The sequence below is a fragment of the Mauremys reevesii genome, linkage group 3 (assembly GCF_016161935.1).
Source record: "Mauremys reevesii isolate NIE-2019 linkage group 3, ASM1616193v1, whole genome shotgun sequence".
Lineage (NCBI taxonomy): Eukaryota > Metazoa > Chordata > Testudines > Geoemydidae > Mauremys > Mauremys reevesii.
This window is the reverse complement of record NC_052625.1, coordinates 110,462,291-110,481,207: the sequence shown is the minus strand read 5'-3', so window position 1 is coordinate 110,481,207 and position 18,917 is coordinate 110,462,291. Positions and strand designations below refer to the sequence as shown.

At 48.3% G+C, this 18,917-nt stretch overlaps 1 protein-coding gene across 3 annotated transcripts in view; it reads right to left on the bottom strand.

Moving 5' to 3' along the window:
• SLC18B1 (solute carrier family 18 member B1) overlaps nucleotides 1–4,551 on the bottom strand; it is a 35,508-nt gene extending 30,957 nt beyond the window's left edge. The window contains exons 1-3 of one of the 3 annotated variants that reach the window (XM_039530001.1): nucleotides 3,892–4,551; nucleotides 2,135–2,280; nucleotides 399–494 (exon numbers count right to left, since the gene is read on the bottom strand). In XM_039530001.1, coding sequence (XP_039385935.1) covers nucleotides 399–494; nucleotides 2,135–2,280; nucleotides 3,892–3,943 — 294 coding nt within the window. In that variant the 5' untranslated portion in view covers nucleotides 3,944–4,551. Of the gene's footprint in view, nucleotides 1–398; nucleotides 495–2,134; nucleotides 2,281–3,502; nucleotides 3,826–3,891 lie in introns of those variants that run through there. The other 2 variants (XM_039530002.1, XM_039530003.1) reach the window with 2 other exon arrangements.
• Nucleotides 4,552–18,917: the final 14,366 nt, after the last annotated feature.

Genomic DNA, 18,917 nt, shown 5'->3' with positions numbered 1-18,917 from the left:
CTGTTAGAAAAGCAGTTTCTCCTGGGGTCTGTGGAGCACTTGCTGAAGGTCAGCAGAGCAACTTGATCTCATGCTGTTGGATGTCTTCTTTGTTTCTAGTTGAATTTACAAGTGTTCAGGCTCTTTGTTACCAAGAGGATGTTGGATGTTTATAAAAGCAACTGGAATATAGGAAGACAACCTAACCACATTTACTAGAGGATGGAGTGAGTCTCAGAGTGTGTAAGTTAGCTTTCCCTAGCCACTAACCACCATCTCTTTTCCTCTGTTTAAGAAAGCAAGCCTATGTGCACTAGCAGTCATAAACCGATTTGTCTGGAACAGGCTCTGAGTGAGGTTGTTAGGTCCTATTCCATAATTAAGTCATTACTGAAAACTTTAAAGATAAAGATACTTACATAATTGCCCAATATTAAAGAAGTCAAGAAATTGAATAAAGCAAAGCATCCAAAAATCAGTCCAACAACTGCATCACTGGCACCCTTTTTCTCTGCCTGTAAAAGGAAACACCAAGACAGCCAGATTTAGAACATGGACAAAACAAAAAAATTGTATATAGTGGTTTGTTTTGTTGTTAGCCTTAGGTTAAAATACTTTCTAATTAAGTCTTCCATCTTTATCCTTTCATTGTACCTGCCAGTATGGTCATAAAGCATTTTCTCTTTTAAAGAGGAGTGGGAGATTCAGCAGTAATTCTACAGCAATTTAAAAATCACCTTGCACCACAATTCAGTATTTCTGTAGCCAGGAGCAGAAGCAGCATCTATTCCAAGTGAAGCAGAGGTGAAGGATGGAAATTCTAAGTTGCTGTGTTGCACTACAGGTCAGCTAGTAGGACCTTACCCAGGGACAGAACACATTCCTTAAGTCCGTACAGAGGTGGAACCTGGTGTGCACAGACCTCATCCCCCCTGCAAGGAAGGGGCAAATGAAGGAATCTGCTGTCTCCACAGCATGGTTCCCCTACCCCCACATCCCAGGATGCCACAGAGGACACCCTGCAAATTTGGGATCCATGCAGGGGAGGCAGTGTGGACTGGGCAGGGGGAAAGATGTCAACATCTCCCAACTGGCCTTATAGTAATTAACTGGGAAGTAGTAATATGTTCTGTCACTGTACTTTTCCTTTCCACTGGAGCAGCACTGCCAGTGGAGCTCAGGGTGACTCCAGCAGTGGAACGAGGCCTCTGTGCAGAGAGCGCTGGCCTCTCACAGATCCTGGTGACTATGCAGAATCTGGGGACAAGCTTTGAAGATCCACCCACCTGCTGCATGGAGTGAACACTAGAATGTTCAAGGCCTCTCTCTCTCTTCCCGCCCCCCATGGATTTGTTCTAAAAAGATTACTCTGAACAGGGGCGGCTCTACAAAGTAGGCTGCCCCAAGCAGCGCGGAGCGCTGCGCCGCCCTTCCCCAGTCCCGGCATCCTGGGAGGCGTCATTTGCCTGAGCTCCGCCGGCATGCCTGCGGCAGGTCCACCGGAGCCCGGGACGAGCGGACCTGCCGGAGCTTAACCGAGCCGTGGGAAGACGGGACCCGCCGCAGGCATGAGCAGGTCCGCTGCCCGGTGGACCTGCCGCAGGCATGCGAGCTCCACCGAGCCAAATGACGCCCTCCCAGGATGCCGCGCTGGTGCCTAGAGCCGCCCCTGACTCTGAAGCGTCATGGGGTTCTACATGCATTTTTTCCTCAGCTTATTCAATGTAATGCGACAGTAAAGATGGTTTTCCTATCTGCCAGCCTGGCAAATGTTTGCCTGGGAAAGGCTGAGGAGGAAGACATAAGTGGATGGGTTGGGAGTGGCAGGGAAGAAAAGGAGAGTGATCTAGGGGATACGGCACTGGAATAGAAGTCAAGAGACCTGGGTTTTATTCCTAGTTCTCCTACTGACCTGCTACATGAGGTTGGGCAAATCACTTCATCTCTCTACAGTTACAGCCTCATCTAAAATAGGCTGTAAGTGCTTTGTGACAGGAACAGTCTCTTACAGCGTCTGGCACAATAGGATCTTGAGCTCTCATGTAGCCTCTAGGGGTGATGCCACAATATAAATTATCAGATTAATATTTTAAAGTTACTTCTCATTTTTTTTAAACATCTGAATAATACTTTGCAGAACTGTATATTGATTTACCTCTCTTGGAAAAAAGGGTCCCAGGATTGAATAGCAAATCATTGAACTGAAGTTTAAACAAGCTGTTGCTACCATTGCGAAGAGCTGATCTCTGGTAAACCTACTTGAGCCTTCACAGGGAACTTCTGGTCTGCCATTTTCTAGAACTAAAAATATTTGTATTAGGCTCTGATAAACTAGGACACAATTTCAAGCTGTCTGTTTACAAGAAATGGGCCCTCCAGGAATTTGGAATTAGTAACCTAAACCTATGGGTCAGGAAAAAGGTAATTGATGTTCTGCCATTAAGAGCCCTAAACCCATCATTTTCTCAATATATTACTGTACCATAAGTGAAGATCCCCCAACCCTGCAAGCTAATCTGTACAGATAGCCCCTTGCACCCACAGTCCCTTTGACTTCCAAGAGTCTTTCCACACTGAGCAGCTTGCAGCATCAATGACAAAAGGATCTGACACGGTTGCCATGATTCTCAGATAGTCCCACAAATAATCCAATGGAGCTATGTACTGCCCACCTGAGTCCTGGGTGCCTGATCAGACCCCAGGGCACCTTCAAGTGAATTCACAACTTCTAGCAAATAAAGTTGTAGTCTTTTGTCTACACAGTATTAATGATCATTAAATGTGCCATAGAAAGTCTGCACCTGACCCCTCATATACACTTTGTTTTACAGCCCAGAGACCTAGAAACAATCTGCTTACAAATAAAGATCTAATAAACTTTAAAAATACAGGTGTAGGCCACCTGCCAGCTCTTTGTATCCTTCAAGTAAAGTTTTGTAATAGATAGTATTTAAATTTACTGTTGTCTATTGCCATGGTGTCAAGTATCAGAGGGGTAGCCGTGTTAGTCTGGTTCTGTAGAAGCAGCAAAGCACCGAAGAAGTGGGTATTCACCCACGAAAGCTCATGCTGCAAAACATCTGTTAGTCTATAAGGTGCCACAGGATTCTTTGCTGCTTCTATTGCCATGGTCACAGGGCACGAGGATTAAGACCTGAACCTTCCTGTTTGCTACATACTTGGTAAAGTAATTGTCCTAAAAAAAGGTGGGGGGGGAGAAGAGGGAGGGGTCCCCTGCTGCATTCCAACGTGAGGTTGAGGCCAGAAATGGTTACCAGAGGGGAAAAAAATGCTCTTTAACCAGGGTGCATTAGGATGGTTACTTAACAGGTTTGGCTTCAGGCCCCACTAGTAAAACTTCCCATTATTTGGCTAGGGTCGCAATTAGCTTCAGAGGATTTTTAAATAGCCAGCAAGAACCTTTTGACATCATCGCTGTATAAACCTTTACTAAGCAAGCCAAGTTTCCGTTGCGCTTCAGTTAGCTGTCCCATAAAAAGAAATAGCCAATTGAACACATTACCCCAGAACAGGCTGCTATGGGTTAATTTCCACAGCGAGAGGCTGACACGTGAACAGCAAGACGTGCCAGTGACCTTAGTACGGTAGTTCTAAGTTCTTCTGATGGGCAATTTAGTGGCAGAACAACAACAGGAAAAGAAAATAATCCCGGGGCGATCCTCTCTCTCCCAAGTTGCAAAGTGATCACGAAAACGCCTTCAGCAGCAAACACAACCCCACAACTGAACGAAACAAACAGGAGCCAGCCCGGAGTCTCGAAAGGATTCGGAGACTGCTTGGGTGAGCTAAGCGATTGCCCAATTGCCTCGGGGAGGGGGAGAAAACAACGCCGCGGACACACTAAAGAAGGTTAAAGAGAGCAGGATCCGAAAGTACCAAAAACACTCTTACTCCCACCTGGGGTTTGCAAAGTCTCCTGGGTCTCTGCTTCCTGGCTGCCCATAGCGAGGAGTCCTGGATACCGCAGCCCAATGTAGCTTCACCAGACTAGTACGTAACGTCTGTCTGTCTAGCCCGGTATTTTGCACGGAGAGAGGGGAAAGACTGTGAGAGCAGGAGCCTGGTTAGAAAAGCAGCCTCGGTTGTTATTAATGAGCATGCTCAGCTCACATTAAACCCGCTCATTAGCCGCGCGGGAGAAGCAGCTGACACTACCGTTCCCTCTCAGTTTTTCATTAACAAAAACAGGCTGCTTCACCATAATTGTTTAATCAGCAAATCAGCGGCTTTAGTACATATTTGTCCTTTTTCTACTCAGAGACTTTGTGAAGGGTTACAAAGACCAGCTGCGAAGTTAATGTCACAGCAACAGGGACATGACGCCTGGTCACTGGAATCACATCGGTGTAAATGCTCTGTGGTTATTCTCTCATTCAGTGCTCCAAACCCACAGACAGACCTGTGGGAGCTGCGGGGGAGGGGGGGCGTGCGCAACAGGTAGCAAAGTAGGAGTGAGCATTACACAACATTCGTAGAGTGTATAACCTGAAGGACTAGCATGATGGTCTGCTCTAACCTTCTGCATAACACAGGCCACAGAACTTCACCCGGTAATTTCTGCAGGATTTAAATTCACATGGAGCTGGCCGGAGCCAGCCCCTGTAAATATGTTCAAGCCCCCTGCAGTTTTTATGCGAGGCAGGCCTCTGGGAAATAGTCTACAAGAACTGAAGCCTGAAATTTCTGCATCAAGACCATAACTTCCATTTGAGCTATAGCATGTATTTTAGCAAGATATCCAGTTCTGATTAAAGATGAAATGATGGGGAATTCATTGTATCCCTAGATAAATAGTTACAATGATTAATTACAATTTTTTACCAGGGAAGGTATCTTCTCTAGTTTCAGCTTCCAGCCATTAGCTCTCATTATGCTTTCTCCAGCCCCTTTTTTCTCTTTAAGATTACAACAAAGTATCCCAACACTAAGCCATACCCATATTCTTCTGCTGCCTGCCAACCCCCTGAAAAATTCCTAAAGCAAAAGCCCCCTGGACCTGAGTTGTTGGTAGGAGACAGTAATGGCAACACCTTTCAGCAGCAAGTCCTTTACTAGATGTATAATTCTCTCTCAGTAAAGTTTTTGAAGTCAAAACAGGAGTACATCAGGGGTGTGTCAAGTCTGCAATCCTCTTCAACATTGCCATTGACTGGGTAATAAGATGTACAACAGAAGACATGCCAAGAGGCATTAAATGGACACTCTTCTCATTCCTTGAAGACATGGACTTTGTGGATGATGTCACTCTATCACATACCCAACACCATATACAAGAAAAAACAACTCAACACATTCAGCCACCAAATTGGACTGAAAATCAACCACAATAAGAGATGTATCGTGACCTTTAATATTGCCACACTATCACCAGTACGGACAGAGGATTATGTTCTCACCAATGTAGAAACAGTCACATACTGTACTTGGGCAGCACCATCAGCCAGGATGGTGGAACAAGCCAGGACATCTGGAACAAAATCAATAAATCCAGGAACACCTTCAGGAACTTAAGTACAACACCAGAACCAAACTCAAGATTTATCAGAGTGACGTACTTTCAACACTACTTTGTAGTGCAGAATGCTGGGGAATGAGAAAGTATGATATGTCCAAACCATCTTCATTCCATACAGCCTGCCTCAGAAAAATCCTCCATATCTTTTGTTGCAGAACAATCTCAAACCAAGATCTATTGACACAATGCAGCCAAGAGGATCTGAGCACCATCATTGCCAGGAGGCATTGGAGATGGGTCGGTCACGTACTTTGGATGGAAACTGATTCCATCATCAGAGTAGCAATAAGATGGACACCTGAAGGCAAGTGAAAACGATGCCACCCGAAAACAATATGGCACAGAGCTGTGGAAGCCCAGCTGAAAAACCTGGGGAACCATTGAAAGACTTGCCAGAAACAAACAGGAGTGGAGGAGCTTCATCACTGCCATAAACGCCGGAGGCGTAATAGGAACATGATGATGATGAAGAAAAGACAAACCAGCAACAAACCTCAGCCCATGTTCACAGAAAGGTTCTCTGAGGTTTAGACATTTCAGCGAGCTGGAGCCTAGGGTCATAATGGAAAAATATAACTGGTGATACACTTAAAAAAACTGCCTATAAGTCAAACTTTACCCATGGGTGTTGGAAGTAGGGGCGCTGCTGTAGCCCCTGGCTTGAAATGGTTTCCATCATATACAGGGTTTACAGTCTAGTTCAATGGCTCTTAGCAGCCCCTCTATATAAATTGTTCCAGAACCCCTGGCTTTACCCATTCACAATGCTGAGAAGAAATGTCATTTTCAGTAGACTGTATATATCTTCACACTATGATTCTACCTCTTTTTTGCTGTATGCTTTGATCAGCAGTGGAGTGGTTAACATTGATGTTTACATTGTCATCATTAGGTTTCAGAATCAATTTCCCATTAAGATGAACAATGGCAGTTCATACTTCTCTGGGCCAAGATTTGGGTGGAAGGTCTGGATTTTTCTTCTATGTGGTGGAGTATAGGGCACTTTATGCCCAGTCTTGAACCCCTCTTCTGATCTACTGCTAAACAGAGGGGTCGCACAGGCTGCCTAGTCTCCTGAAAGTTTCCAGCAGTATTTTGAGAAGCAGATCCTAAGTTATTCAGCTCACATGAAAACACAAATGAGGTAACAGGCCAGCTGGCTCCCTCTGCAAAAACAATGGCGGTGAGGAAAATTTTAGAAGACATCCAAAGATGAGAGGAGCCTTGGCATGTTGGGTGGGTATGGATGGAAGCTCGGGTGTTACCTGTGTAGCGCTCCTATGCACCTGGTTACCTCCTTTAATGCCAATCTCCTTATGGATTTTGATGGACAGGCCTGGGTTCATCTGAATCCTGCCTCCAGTGCAGCAGGAGCTAACTTCCTTATTCTCTTCCCAGATAACATTAATTGACAGGGCCTCCACTCCCCTCTCTCCTTCCTGGCAAGATCAGCAAGGCAGCTTGGAAGGAAAGTTACCCTGTGGTTAGAATTTGAGTTACTTGTCAGATAGTTGGATACTCCCAAGGGATAACAGAGACACATGCATTATAGTCAAAAGAATAACTGTTAAGCAGGAAATAAATATGACATAACATGGTAAACCAATACTCTCAGGGTCACCAGTCTTATTTTTTCCTCTAATTTGTTCATTTGCACTTGTGTGTAGATTTTTTTCTATCATTCACTGCACACTGTGATGGAAACTTTTTGTGTGTGTATACGGGGTGGGTCACCCTATGCACTCCCTTGTAGCCAGGTGTGCTATTGCAGATGCACCTCACCCTACTTTATCTTACCTTGGTATCAACAAGTGTGCTGTTCAGATCAGACTAATGAGAAACCAACACACTAATTAACACAAGTATGTCTCCCTCTTAATGAAGCCCCATGAATGGAGAACATAACATAAAAACATCCATACTGAGTCAGACCAATGGGCCATCCAGCCCAGTATCCTGTCTTCCAACAGTGACCCGTGACAGATGCTTCAGAGGTAAAAAACAGAACAGGGCCAGTGCCGGGTTAACAATGGCGCCAATGGAGTCATGGAGCCAGGCCTATGCTCAGAAGAGGCCCCGGCCTGTTCCACTTGCACTGTGCCCTGAGACCCCACTGGCTCCCCCCACCCACCACTTGTTCCTCTTGGCCTGCCTGTCGGCTGGCCAAGGGCTCCTCTCTGCCCCCTGGCCCCTCCACCCCTGCTCCTCTCGGCCCCATGGTCAGACCCCAGTGCACCTCCGGCTCTGGGCAGTCTCTGCTTCCCACCACCTGTGGGGCCCCACCTGTCTCCCTGGAGCTGAGCTGCCTGGGTCTGGTGCAGAAGCCTGGCCAGTGTCAGCCAGGTGTGTGTGTGTGGGGGTGGGGGGAACAGTATGGAGCGCTTGGCTAGGCCTCTCCAGGCAAATGCGTCTTGAGGGAGACTGGCCGGGGCAGGCCCTGGCCTGGCTGATCGCACCACTCCCGAGATGCCAGAGCGATTCCTGGCCCTGGGACCAGCCCTGGCTGCACTGCCAGCTCAGCCTGGTAGACAGTCACCTCCCAGCAGGGCCGGTGAGTGCGACTGGGAGGCAGGGCTTTGGGGGAGAGAGAGAGAGAGAGAGAGAGAGAGAGTGTGTGTGCGCGCGCCATGCAGGGCTGTGAAAGGGTGGGGAGGATCTGTGTGTGTTGGGGCAATAGGGAGTTGGGGTTCTGTGTGTGGGGGTGCAGGGCAGTTGTGGTGGGACTGTGGGCAGGAGTGGCATTGTGCAGGGTGCTGTGCATTTCTGGGTGGATCCAGGGGGCCTCTGGCCACAGGGAGTCAGGAGGATGTTGGGTGAGGGGCTCTGTGTGGCACGACATGGGCCTGCCCCCGAGGCGAAGGGACACGCTGGCAGCACAGGGCCAGGCAGGCCACTGTGCATCTGGCAACTGCCGGTTTGTAAATAGTGCCCTCACATTGGGCGGAGCAGGGCCGCCCCTGCATGCCATGCCCCATTGCCTCTGGCTAGCCCCTCGCTCCAGGGACTGACCTCCCTGCCATGCTCCATTGCCTACAGGGGGGTCCAAAAATATGTTTGGTACCAGCCCCACAAAAGGTTAATCTGGCCCTGACACAGGGCAATTTGGAGTGATCCCTCCCCTGTTGTCCAGACCTAGTTTCTGGCAGTTGGAGGTTTAGGTAACTCCAGAGCATGGGGTTGCATCCCGACCATCTTGGCTAATAGCCATTGATGGACCTATCCTCGGTTAACTTATCTAATTCTTTTTTAACCCACTTATATGTTTGGCCTTCACAGCATCCCATGGCAACAAGTTCCACAGATTGACTGTGTGTTGTGTGAAGAAGTACTTCCTTAAGTAAAAGGTTGTTTTAAGCATACTGCCTATTAATTTCATTAGGTGATCCCTGCTCCAGAGTCCCATGTGTTATGTGAAAGGGCAAATAAACTTCCTTATTCACTTTATCTACACAAGTCATGATTTTATAGACCTCTATCATATCCCCACTTAGTCCTCTTTTCTAAGGCCTGGTCTACACTAGGACTTTAATTCGAATTTAGCAGCGTTAATTCGAATTAACCGCGCACCCGTCCACACCAGGAAGCCATTTAATTCGACCTAGAGGGCTCTTTAGTTCGAATTTGGTACTCCACCCCGACGAGGGGAGTAGCGCTAAATTCGACATGGCTATGTCGAATTAGGCTAGGTGTGGATGCAAATCGAACTTAGTAGCTCCGGGAGCTATCCCACAGTGCACCACTGTGTTGACGCTCTGGACAGCAGTCCGAGCTCAGACGTTCTGATCAGCCATACAGGAAAAGCCCTGGGAAAATTTGAATTCCTTTTCCTGTCTGGCCAGTTTGAATCTCAATTCCTGGTTGGACATCGTGGCGAGCTCAGCAGCACTGGCAGCGATGCAGAGCTCTCCAGCAGAGGAGTCCATGCAATCTCAGAGTAGAAAGAGGGCCCCAGCATGGACTGACCGGAAGTCTTGGATCTGATCGCTGTGTGGGGCGATAAGTCTGTGCTTTCGGAGCTGCGCTCCAAAAAACGGAATGCAAAGTCCTACGAGAAGGTCTCCAAAGCCATGGCACTCAGAGGATACAGCCGGGATGCAACGCAGTGCCGCGTGAAAATCAAGGACCTGAGACAAGGCTACCAAAAAATCAAAGCGGCAAATGGACGCTCCGGAGCCCAGCCCCAGACATGCCGCTTCTACGAGGCACTGCATGCCATTCTCGGTGGGTCTGCCACCACTGCCCCACCAGTGACCGTGGACTCTGAGGATGGGATAGTGTCGACGGGCAGTTCCTCGGCGATGTTCGCGGATGGGGAAGATGAGGAAGGGTTTGTGGAGGACGAGGCAGGCGACAGCGCTTACAATACTGCTTTCCCCGACAGCCAGGATCTCTTCATCACCCTCACAGAGATCCCCTACCAACCCTCCCCGGCCGTTAACCCGGACTCTGAATCAGGGGAAGGATCAGTCGGTAAGTGCTATAAACATGTAAACATTTATTTTTTTAAAAACAGTTTTTATTCCTATATGAAAAGAAGGTCAATGCATATAGGGATCGAACAGAAATCCTCTTGGGACAGTTCCACGAAACTCTCATAGAGATACTCGAAAAGCCTCCGCAGGAGGTTCCTGGGGAGAGGTGCCTTATTGGGTGCTCCGTGGAAGCACACTCTTCCGCGCCAGGCCATCCTGAGGTATAGTGGGAGCATTGCCTCGACCAGCATGGCAGCATAGGGCCCTGGTCTGTGCAGGGATTCACGCAACATGCGCTCTCTGTTTCTCCTGGTGACCCGCCTCAGGGTGATCTCGCTCGGCGACTGCTGCATCTAAATAGGGGAATTACTTTAATGTTACTATTGTGAATGCTTGACTTTTCCTTTGCATAACAATGACCGTCGTTTAACAGCCACGTGGTGGAGGCTGCAGAGGAAAAGCATACAGGGATCTTTCCCGGGGACAGCCGCGAGGGGCTGGAACAGGGTCAGACTTTATGCTTTCCAGATTGCCTGCAGCAGGAGGGCACTGCTATCCATTAACTGTTAAGCAGCCTAAAGTTTACGGCTTACCAGGCCTGGCTGCTACACGGATTCTGCTGTCCTGCCCCCCTTGTCCGATCTCCAGTGCAAGACCCCAGGCAATGAAAGCGAATGCCGAAAATTCGAACTTGTCCTGAGAGCACATGAGATTAGGTGCCCTGTATGGTCTTGTTCACAGAAACTGAGTAGACTGTGTTCAGTGTTCGCAAACATGTATCTTTGCAAGGAAATCACTTCCTTTTTCCCATCACATAGCTGCGGCTCTTTCCCGAAGTGCCCCGGCATCCCCCTCACAGAGGCTGGCGCAGATTAGGCGGCGAAAGAAAAAGACTCGGGACGAGATGTTCGCTGAACTGATGGCCTGCTCCAGAGCCGAGGCGGCCCAGCAGAGCCAGTGGAGGGAGACCCTCTCTCAGCAGCAGCGCTCACACAGCGAACAGGAGGACAGGTGGCGGCAGGAAGACCAGCAGGTGACTCAAACGCTGCTTGGACTAATGAGGGAGCAAACTGACACGCTCCGGCGCCTTGTGGATGTTCTGCAGGACCGCAGGCAGGAGCAGAGAGCCCCCCTGAACTGTATCTGCAACCGCCCTCCCCCGCCACAAAGTCCTGTCCCCCCCTCACCCGAAATCACAAGAAGGAGGGGCGCTAGGGGCCGTGAAAACTGTCACTCCACCCCAGCAGAGCGCTCATGTACCAAACAGCTCTCATTCCCTAAAGTATGAGAATTGCTTCCCTTCCTGGCTCACCCGATCCCAAATCCCAGTTTCATCCCCCAACTGTGTAGTTGAATATTAAAAATAGTTTGCTGTTCATTACTGTTTCCGTCATGTTTCTTTGCAGAAGACTTTGTGTGAAGGGGGGGAGGGGTTTGTTAATTGCATAGGACAGCCACCATTACCAGGGTACAGACATGGGGGCAGGATCAACAGCAGGTCACACACAGAGTGCAGTCACTAGGCACCCGGGTCACTCTGGGAGGTGTCTGCTGCCCCAGGTCAGTCTGGGAGGTGTATGTTGCCCCAGGGTCAGAGCGCCTGGCATCCACAAATGGCAAGGCAGGCTGCCCTTACCATGCCCTTCCACCCTAGCCATGAACCTCTCCGATGCCCTGAGCCCCAGCCAGAGCCATCATCCCCCCACACCTACTCACCCTTCCCACACACCCCTCACCCCTTCCTGCAAACCCACCCCTTCCTGCACACCCTCCTGTAACCGTCCTCCCCCCAGAGACCGCTGTAGGAGCAGAAGCATGTCAGTCCTCGAGTGTAGAAGCGGTCTGTACATCACTGCACACCGTATCCACCACAGTCTGCGTCCCTGTTTGAACCCTTGAACGCGAATTCATTAGTAAAGAAAACTTTGTTAATTAAAAATGTTCCAATAACTTTATTTTTAAACGTCTGTTGGAAGGGGGGAAACCTGGTGAACGGGGTATGTAACCGCTGAAAAAAGTCAATAGTAACTGAAACAGGGGCAGGTTCAGCTTCTCTGTAAAGAGACTGGACAGTCATAGGTTACCCTGCTCTCTGAGGAACCTAGCTTTCAAAGCCTCCCGGATGCACAGCGCTTCCCGCTGGGCTCTTCTAATCGCACGGGTGTCTGGCTGAGCGTAATCAGCAGCCAGGCGATTTGCCTCAACCTCCCATCCCGCCATAAAGGTCTCCCCCTTGTTCTAACAGAGATTGTGGAGCACACAGCAAGCTGCAATAACAATGGGGATATTGGTTTCGCTGAGATCCGAGCGAGTCAGTAAGCTCCTCCATCTCCCCTTGAGACGTCCGAAAGCACACTCCACCACCATTCTGCACTTGCTCAGCCGGTAGTTGAAGAGCTCCTTGTCACTGTCCAGGGCGCCTGTATAGGGCTTCATGAGCCAGGGCATTAGCGGGTAGGCTGGGTCCCCGAGGATCACTGTAGGCATCTCCACATCCCCAACACTTATTTTGTGGTCCGGGAAGAAACTACCTTCCTGCAGGCGTCTAAACAGACCAGAGTTCCTGAAAACACGCGTCATGAACCTTGCCCGGCCACCCGACGTAGATGTTGGTAAAACGTCCCCTATGGTCCACCAGCGCTTGCAGCACCATTGAAAAGTAGCCCTTTCGGTTAATATACTGGCTGGCCTGGTGGGCCGGTCCCAGGATAGGGATGTGAGTGCCATCTATAGCCCCACCGCAGTTTGGGAATCCCATCGCGGCGAAGCCATCTATGACGACCTGGACGTTTCCCAGGGTCACTACCTTTGAGAGCAGTAGCTCAACGATTGCGTGGGCTACTTGCATCACAGCAACCCCCACGGTAGATTTGCCCACACCAAAGTGGTTCGCTACTGACCGGTAGCTGTCTGGCGTGGCAAGTTTCCAGAGGGCTATGGCCACTCGCTTCTGCACAGTCAGGGCTGCTCGCATCCGGGTGTCCTGGCGCTTCAGGACAGGGGCCAGCAAGTCACACAGTTCAAGGAAAGTGCCCTTACGCATCCTGAAGTTTCGCAGCCACTGTGATTCATCCCAGACCTGCAGCACTATGCGGTCCCACCAGTCCGTGCTTGTTTCCCGGGCCCAGAATAGCCGTCCCATAGCATGAACGTGACCCATTGCCACCATGATCTCCGCGGCGCGGGATCCCGTGCTTTCTGAGAGGTCTGTGCCACTCTGACACTTCATGTCCTCACCGCGCTGCCGGAGCCTCCTTGCCCGATTTCTCAGCAGCTGACTGTGGAAGAGGTGGACGATAAGGTGCGAGGAGTTGACAACGGCCATAAGTGCAGCGATGATCGCAGCGGGCTCCATGCTCGCAGTGCTATGGCGTCCGCGCTGTCACTGACTAGAAAAGTGTGGTAACAGATTTCCCACCGGCGCTTTCAGGGAGAGAGGGCGGGAGTGACGGTTGAATGACGACAGTTACCCAAAACCACCCTCGACACATTTTTCCCCCAGCAGGCATTGGGGGCTCTACCCAGCATTCCAATGGGAAGCGGGGACTGCGGGAACTGTGGGATAGCTGCCCAGAATGCACCACTTCCAATGTCGACGCTTGCCCCGTTAGTGTGGACTCACAAAGTCGAATTAGTGTCCTTAGTGTGGATACACAAATTCGAATTCATAAGGTCGAATCCACAAATTCGACCTAAGTTAAATCGAACTACTCTTGTAGTGTAGACATACCCTAAGATGAGCCCCAGTTAGGATGACCAGACAGCAAATGTGAAAAATCGGGAGAGGGGGTGGAGGGAAATAGGAGCCTATATAAGAAAAAGACCCCAAAATCGGGACTATCCCTATAAAATCGGGACATCTGGTCACCCTAGCTCCAGTCTGTTTAATTTCTCTTCATATGGAAGCTGTTCCATACCCCTAATAATTTTTGTTGCCCTTCTCTACAGCTTTTCCAATTCTAATGTATCTTCTCTGAGATGGCGCAACAAGAACTGCGCGCACCTAGAAAACTGGTTAAAGGCTCTTACCTCAGGATCCAGATTCAGAAGTCCCAAAACTTAAAAGTCCAAAACAAAAGTCTAGCTGGTCAGGGAGCCAGAGAAAAATAGTTCTTACTACTTCTTCCTGTGAAGATGGCTGCAGTCATAGATGGTGGGACAGAAGGAGGCTGTTTGTTCTTCATGTGGCCTTTTATTTTATTTAAAGCGAATTTGGTGACCTTGTATATTACACTACCGTGGGTTCAGCTCTGGTTGCTACAGTTTAGAGCTCAGAGTGAAATTGCCTCTGATGCTTCTCTCAAATTTAGTGGCTCTAGTAACACATGAAGTCCAAGGATGATGACTACAGACACAATCACAAGTACAAAGACTTATCTGTACTACAGGTGTTATTAAAGCAATAAGTAAGGCTAAGATTTTTGTATTGGTTATTTTTATTCATGGACATGTCACAGGCAATAAACACAAATTCACTGAAGCTGTGACCTGTCTGTGACTTTTGCTGCTGTGGCTCCATAGTTTCCCCCGCCACCATCGTGGCTGGGAGCTGTGGGGTTCCCCACTCCACCCAAAGCGGCTGGGAGATGCAGAATGACCATATTTCCTAAAGAGAAAACGGGACACCCCCAGCTGCTCACCCGAGGCATCGCCCTCTCTTCTCCCCGTGCAAGGCTGTCGCCCATCACTGAAACCCTAAGGAGGGCCCCCTCAGGAGTCTGTGACCTGTCACTGGACCCTTGCAAGGAGACCCCCATCACTTGTCGCTGCTTTCACCTGTCACTGGAACTCTGCCAGGACCCTACTGGCTGCTAGCTCCAGGGTCCCACAGCCCCTGGGGCTGAAGCAAAGAATGTCACAGAGGTCTCTGGACACAGATTCCATTACTTCCATGACATAAATGTAATTTAGCAATAAAGTGACAACTACCCATGCATATAGAAATCCTATAAAATCAATGCAATAATTATAATGGTAGTCATATTCACATCCTCAATGATATTCTAGGATCTGATGGACCTCTTAATAGATGATCATTGCCAGAGGGACGTTTCCTGTTACGGTTTCCTGTGGGGTCTTGGATCTTCCCATTCTTACCCAGCCAGGGTAATTCTGTAATTGTAATTCTGACCACGCCTAACACCTTATGCTTATGCATGAAGGTGTCAGCCTTCTTTCCCTTATCTGTACTTTCACACCCCATGAATCCCAGGGGTGCCCTGTTTTACATAGGTTGTTCATAGTTCCTCTTATTCTCAATAGTATTTATGCATGCCTTCTATCCTGAAGTCAGGACAGACATTTTAAGAAGTTACAGTCAGGTGTCTCGTGGTCTCAGACAATACATTTACAGTTTTTGCAATGTATTTTTCTGTAACCTCACCTATTAGCACATCTTATTCTGTGACCTTATGGGCATGGGGTTATTCCTATGTCACTCACTCATGTTAAGCATTCTTAAACCTATGGCCTAGTATGGCTAAGCTAAAATCTTAAAGGTATCCAGCTGTAGGCCTTGCATTTCAGCCATGCATTACTTATATACCTAATACACACTCATCACATAAGAACAGCCATACTGGGTAATACCAAAGATCCATCTAGCTCAGTATCCTGTATTCCAACAGTGGCCAGTGCTAGGTGCCCCAGAGGGAATGAACAGAATAGGTAACCATGAAGTGATCCATGCCCTGTCGCCCATTCCCAGCTTCTGGCAAACAGAAGCTAGGGATACTATCCTTGCCCATCCTGGCTAATAGCCATTTATGGACCTATTCCTCCATTAATTTATCTAGCTCTTCTTTGAATGCTGTTATAGTCTTGGCCTTCACAATATCCTCTGGCACGGAATTCCACAGGTTGTCTATGTGCATTGCATGAAGAAATACTTCCTTTTGTTTGGTTTAAACCTGCTGCCTATTAATTTAATTTGGTATCCCCTAGTTCTTGTGTTATGAGAAGGAGTAAATAACACTTCCTTATTTACTTTCTCCACACCAGTCATGATTTTATAGACCTCTATCATATCCCGCTTTAGTGGCCTCTTTTCCAAGCTGAAAAGTCTCAGTCTTATTAATCTCTCCTCATACAGAAGCTGTTCCATAACCCTAGTCATTTTTGTTGCCCTTTTCTGAACCTTTTCCAATTCCAATATACCCTTTTTGAGATGGGATGACCACATCTGCACACAATATTCAAGATGTCAACGTACCAAGGATTTATACAGAGGCAATATAATATTTTCTGTCTTATTATTTATCCCTTTCTTAATGATGCCCAACATTGTGTTTGCTTTTTTGACTGACACTGCACATTGAGGGGATGTTTTCAGAGAACTATCCACAATGACTCCAAGATCTTTCTTGAGTAGTAACTGCTACTTTAGACTCCATCATTTCATATGTATAGTTGGGATTATATTTTCCAATGTGCATTACTTTGCATTTATCAACACTGAATTTCATACATATCACTCCTATACTTCTATAATCCTACAACTTAAATCTATTTAGCATACATGATTATATATGAAATAGAATATAAACTGACCATAACATCACATAATACAATGATAAATGGATGATAAAGTAACTAATTGACTACACTCCCATAAGTTTTCTGGACATGATGCTGGAAGAGTCAGTTTGGAGACTGATGCAGAGGTTACTGTGCATGGACCAGTGAATCCTGTGATGCTATCAGCTAATGTTACAAGCCATGTTCTTGGGGTCGGAGGGGGGGTGGAGGTTGTGCCCTCAGGCCAAAGGTGACCTTGGATCTGCAGTGTGGGGAGTGAAGGCAATAGGAGTTTATGTTCAAATGGAAAAAGAGCTTCCTTTGCAGCTCCCTGCTGGGGAACAGCTGCCAAAAGGAGCCCTGCGTATGGGTCTAGGTCCTCTTACTCAGGCCATAGTTCGCAGGGCATGACCTTGGGGCATGGGGTCTTAAGAAGGGCCGGGGTACAGTGGAGCTTTGCCACAGTCAGGCTGCATCAGAAATGTAGAGCCAAAAGGCAGTTTTGCAGCCACACTTGAGGCTCCCCCTTCCCCTGTGAGTGAAGAAGGGGGTTGCTTCTGTTGGATCTCCATTTGCGTTACTCCACTCAAGAGATTTTTAAAGGTATGAGTGGACCAGAGGGGAAAGTGCTCCAAAAGAGGGATTTGTTTAAACTCTGAAGTGAGGTGCAATCCAGACCAGTGAGGGGTTGTCACCTCCTGCCCCGCAATCTTGGGTGCCTCACAATGCTTTGCTGTCATAGCTCCCAACCTCACAAACAGCCTACCAGCATGCAGATTACACTCTGAGTGTCAGTGTATAGCTGCAGTCCTGGTCAGGCAGCTCTGACCCCAGCAGCCTGACAGCAATACACCAGTCTCCCACTGGCTTCCACCAACTTTTGTTACTACTTGCAGAGTGATCCCAGCTCACTTTCAGATCTGAATTTTGCCAGAAAAGTGTGTTCTACATTGCCCTCTCCTGGACAGTTCAGATATTAAAGGTTTATTGCTCCTATACAGAGATAATAGTCAACGGTTTGATACCTTAACTGGCATTACCAAATGGTTCAATTTAAACAAAGCACTGGATTGGTTTAGGTTAAAATATAAAACAAGTTTATTAACAAAATAAGATAGGGTTAAGTGAATTAAGGATAAGCAATGAAGTTGGAAATGGTTACAAGGCAAATACAAGTGACAACATGCATCTAAAAGTCTAAAACTTAATCTAGCCAGTTTTGGTTCAAGGCTCTAAGCAACACCATGGCTGGAAGTGTGAGCTGGGCATTGGCAGATATTTTTGCCAGGGTAGGTTGGCCCACCGACATCCTTACAGATACGGGAACTAACTTCCTGGCAGGGATCATGAAAAGTCTTTGGGAAGCTCATGGGGTGAACCACTTGGTTGTGACCCCTTTCCACCATCAAACAAATGGTCTAGTGGAGAAGTTTAATGGGACTTTGGGGACCATGATACGTAAATTCATGAATGAGCACTTCAGTGATTGGGATCTAGCGTTGCAGCAGTTGCTCTTTGCCTACACAGCTGTACCACATCCTCATTTGGGGTTTTCACCCTTTGAACTCGGTTTATGGCCACAAAGGAAAAGGGCCACTACAGTTGGTGAAGCAGCAATGGGAGGGGTTTACATCTTCTCTAGGAACTAACATTTTGGACTTTGTAACCAACTTGCAAAATATCCTCAAAGACTCTCTAGTCCTTGTTCAAGAAAACCTACAGGATGCTCAACAAGAGCAAAAGGCTTGGGAGCCATGGTAAGCGCCCCTGGGACCCGGCACCCCAACCGCCTGCCCCAGCCCTAAGCCCCCTCCTTCACTCCAAACTCCCCATCCCCAGTCTCAACCCAGATCCCACACTCTCCCCCGAGCACACTCCAAACCTCTTGGCCCCAGCCCAGAGCACCACCTGCACCCTAAACCCCTCATCCTCAGCCCCACCCCAGATCCTGCACCCCCAGCCAGAGTTCTCACCCTCCACCCCACATCTTAACTCTGTCCCAACCCGGACCCCTCTCCCACATCCCAAGCCCTTCATCCCTGGCCACATCCCAGAGCCCGCATCCCCAGTCCCAACCCCCTGCCCCAGCCACATGAAAGTGAGTGAGGGTGGGGGCAGAGCGAGTGACAGAGGGAGTGGGGAGGGAGCAAGCAGGTGCATGGCCTCAGAGAAGTGGCGGGGCAGGAGTGTTCAGTTTTGTGCAATTAGAAAGCTGGCAAGCCTAACACCATATGACAGAATAGAATGGTTTTCTTATAGTGAAATTAAGAAACTTTAAAAATTATTTCCCAGTCTACATCCATCCTTGCAGCTATGTATTAGGACAGCCTATCATATGTTGCATACTGTGGCTGAGCAGTGATATTATTTTCCCCTATCGCATTCCTCCTGCAGAGTTGGAGCAGCCTGAAGCT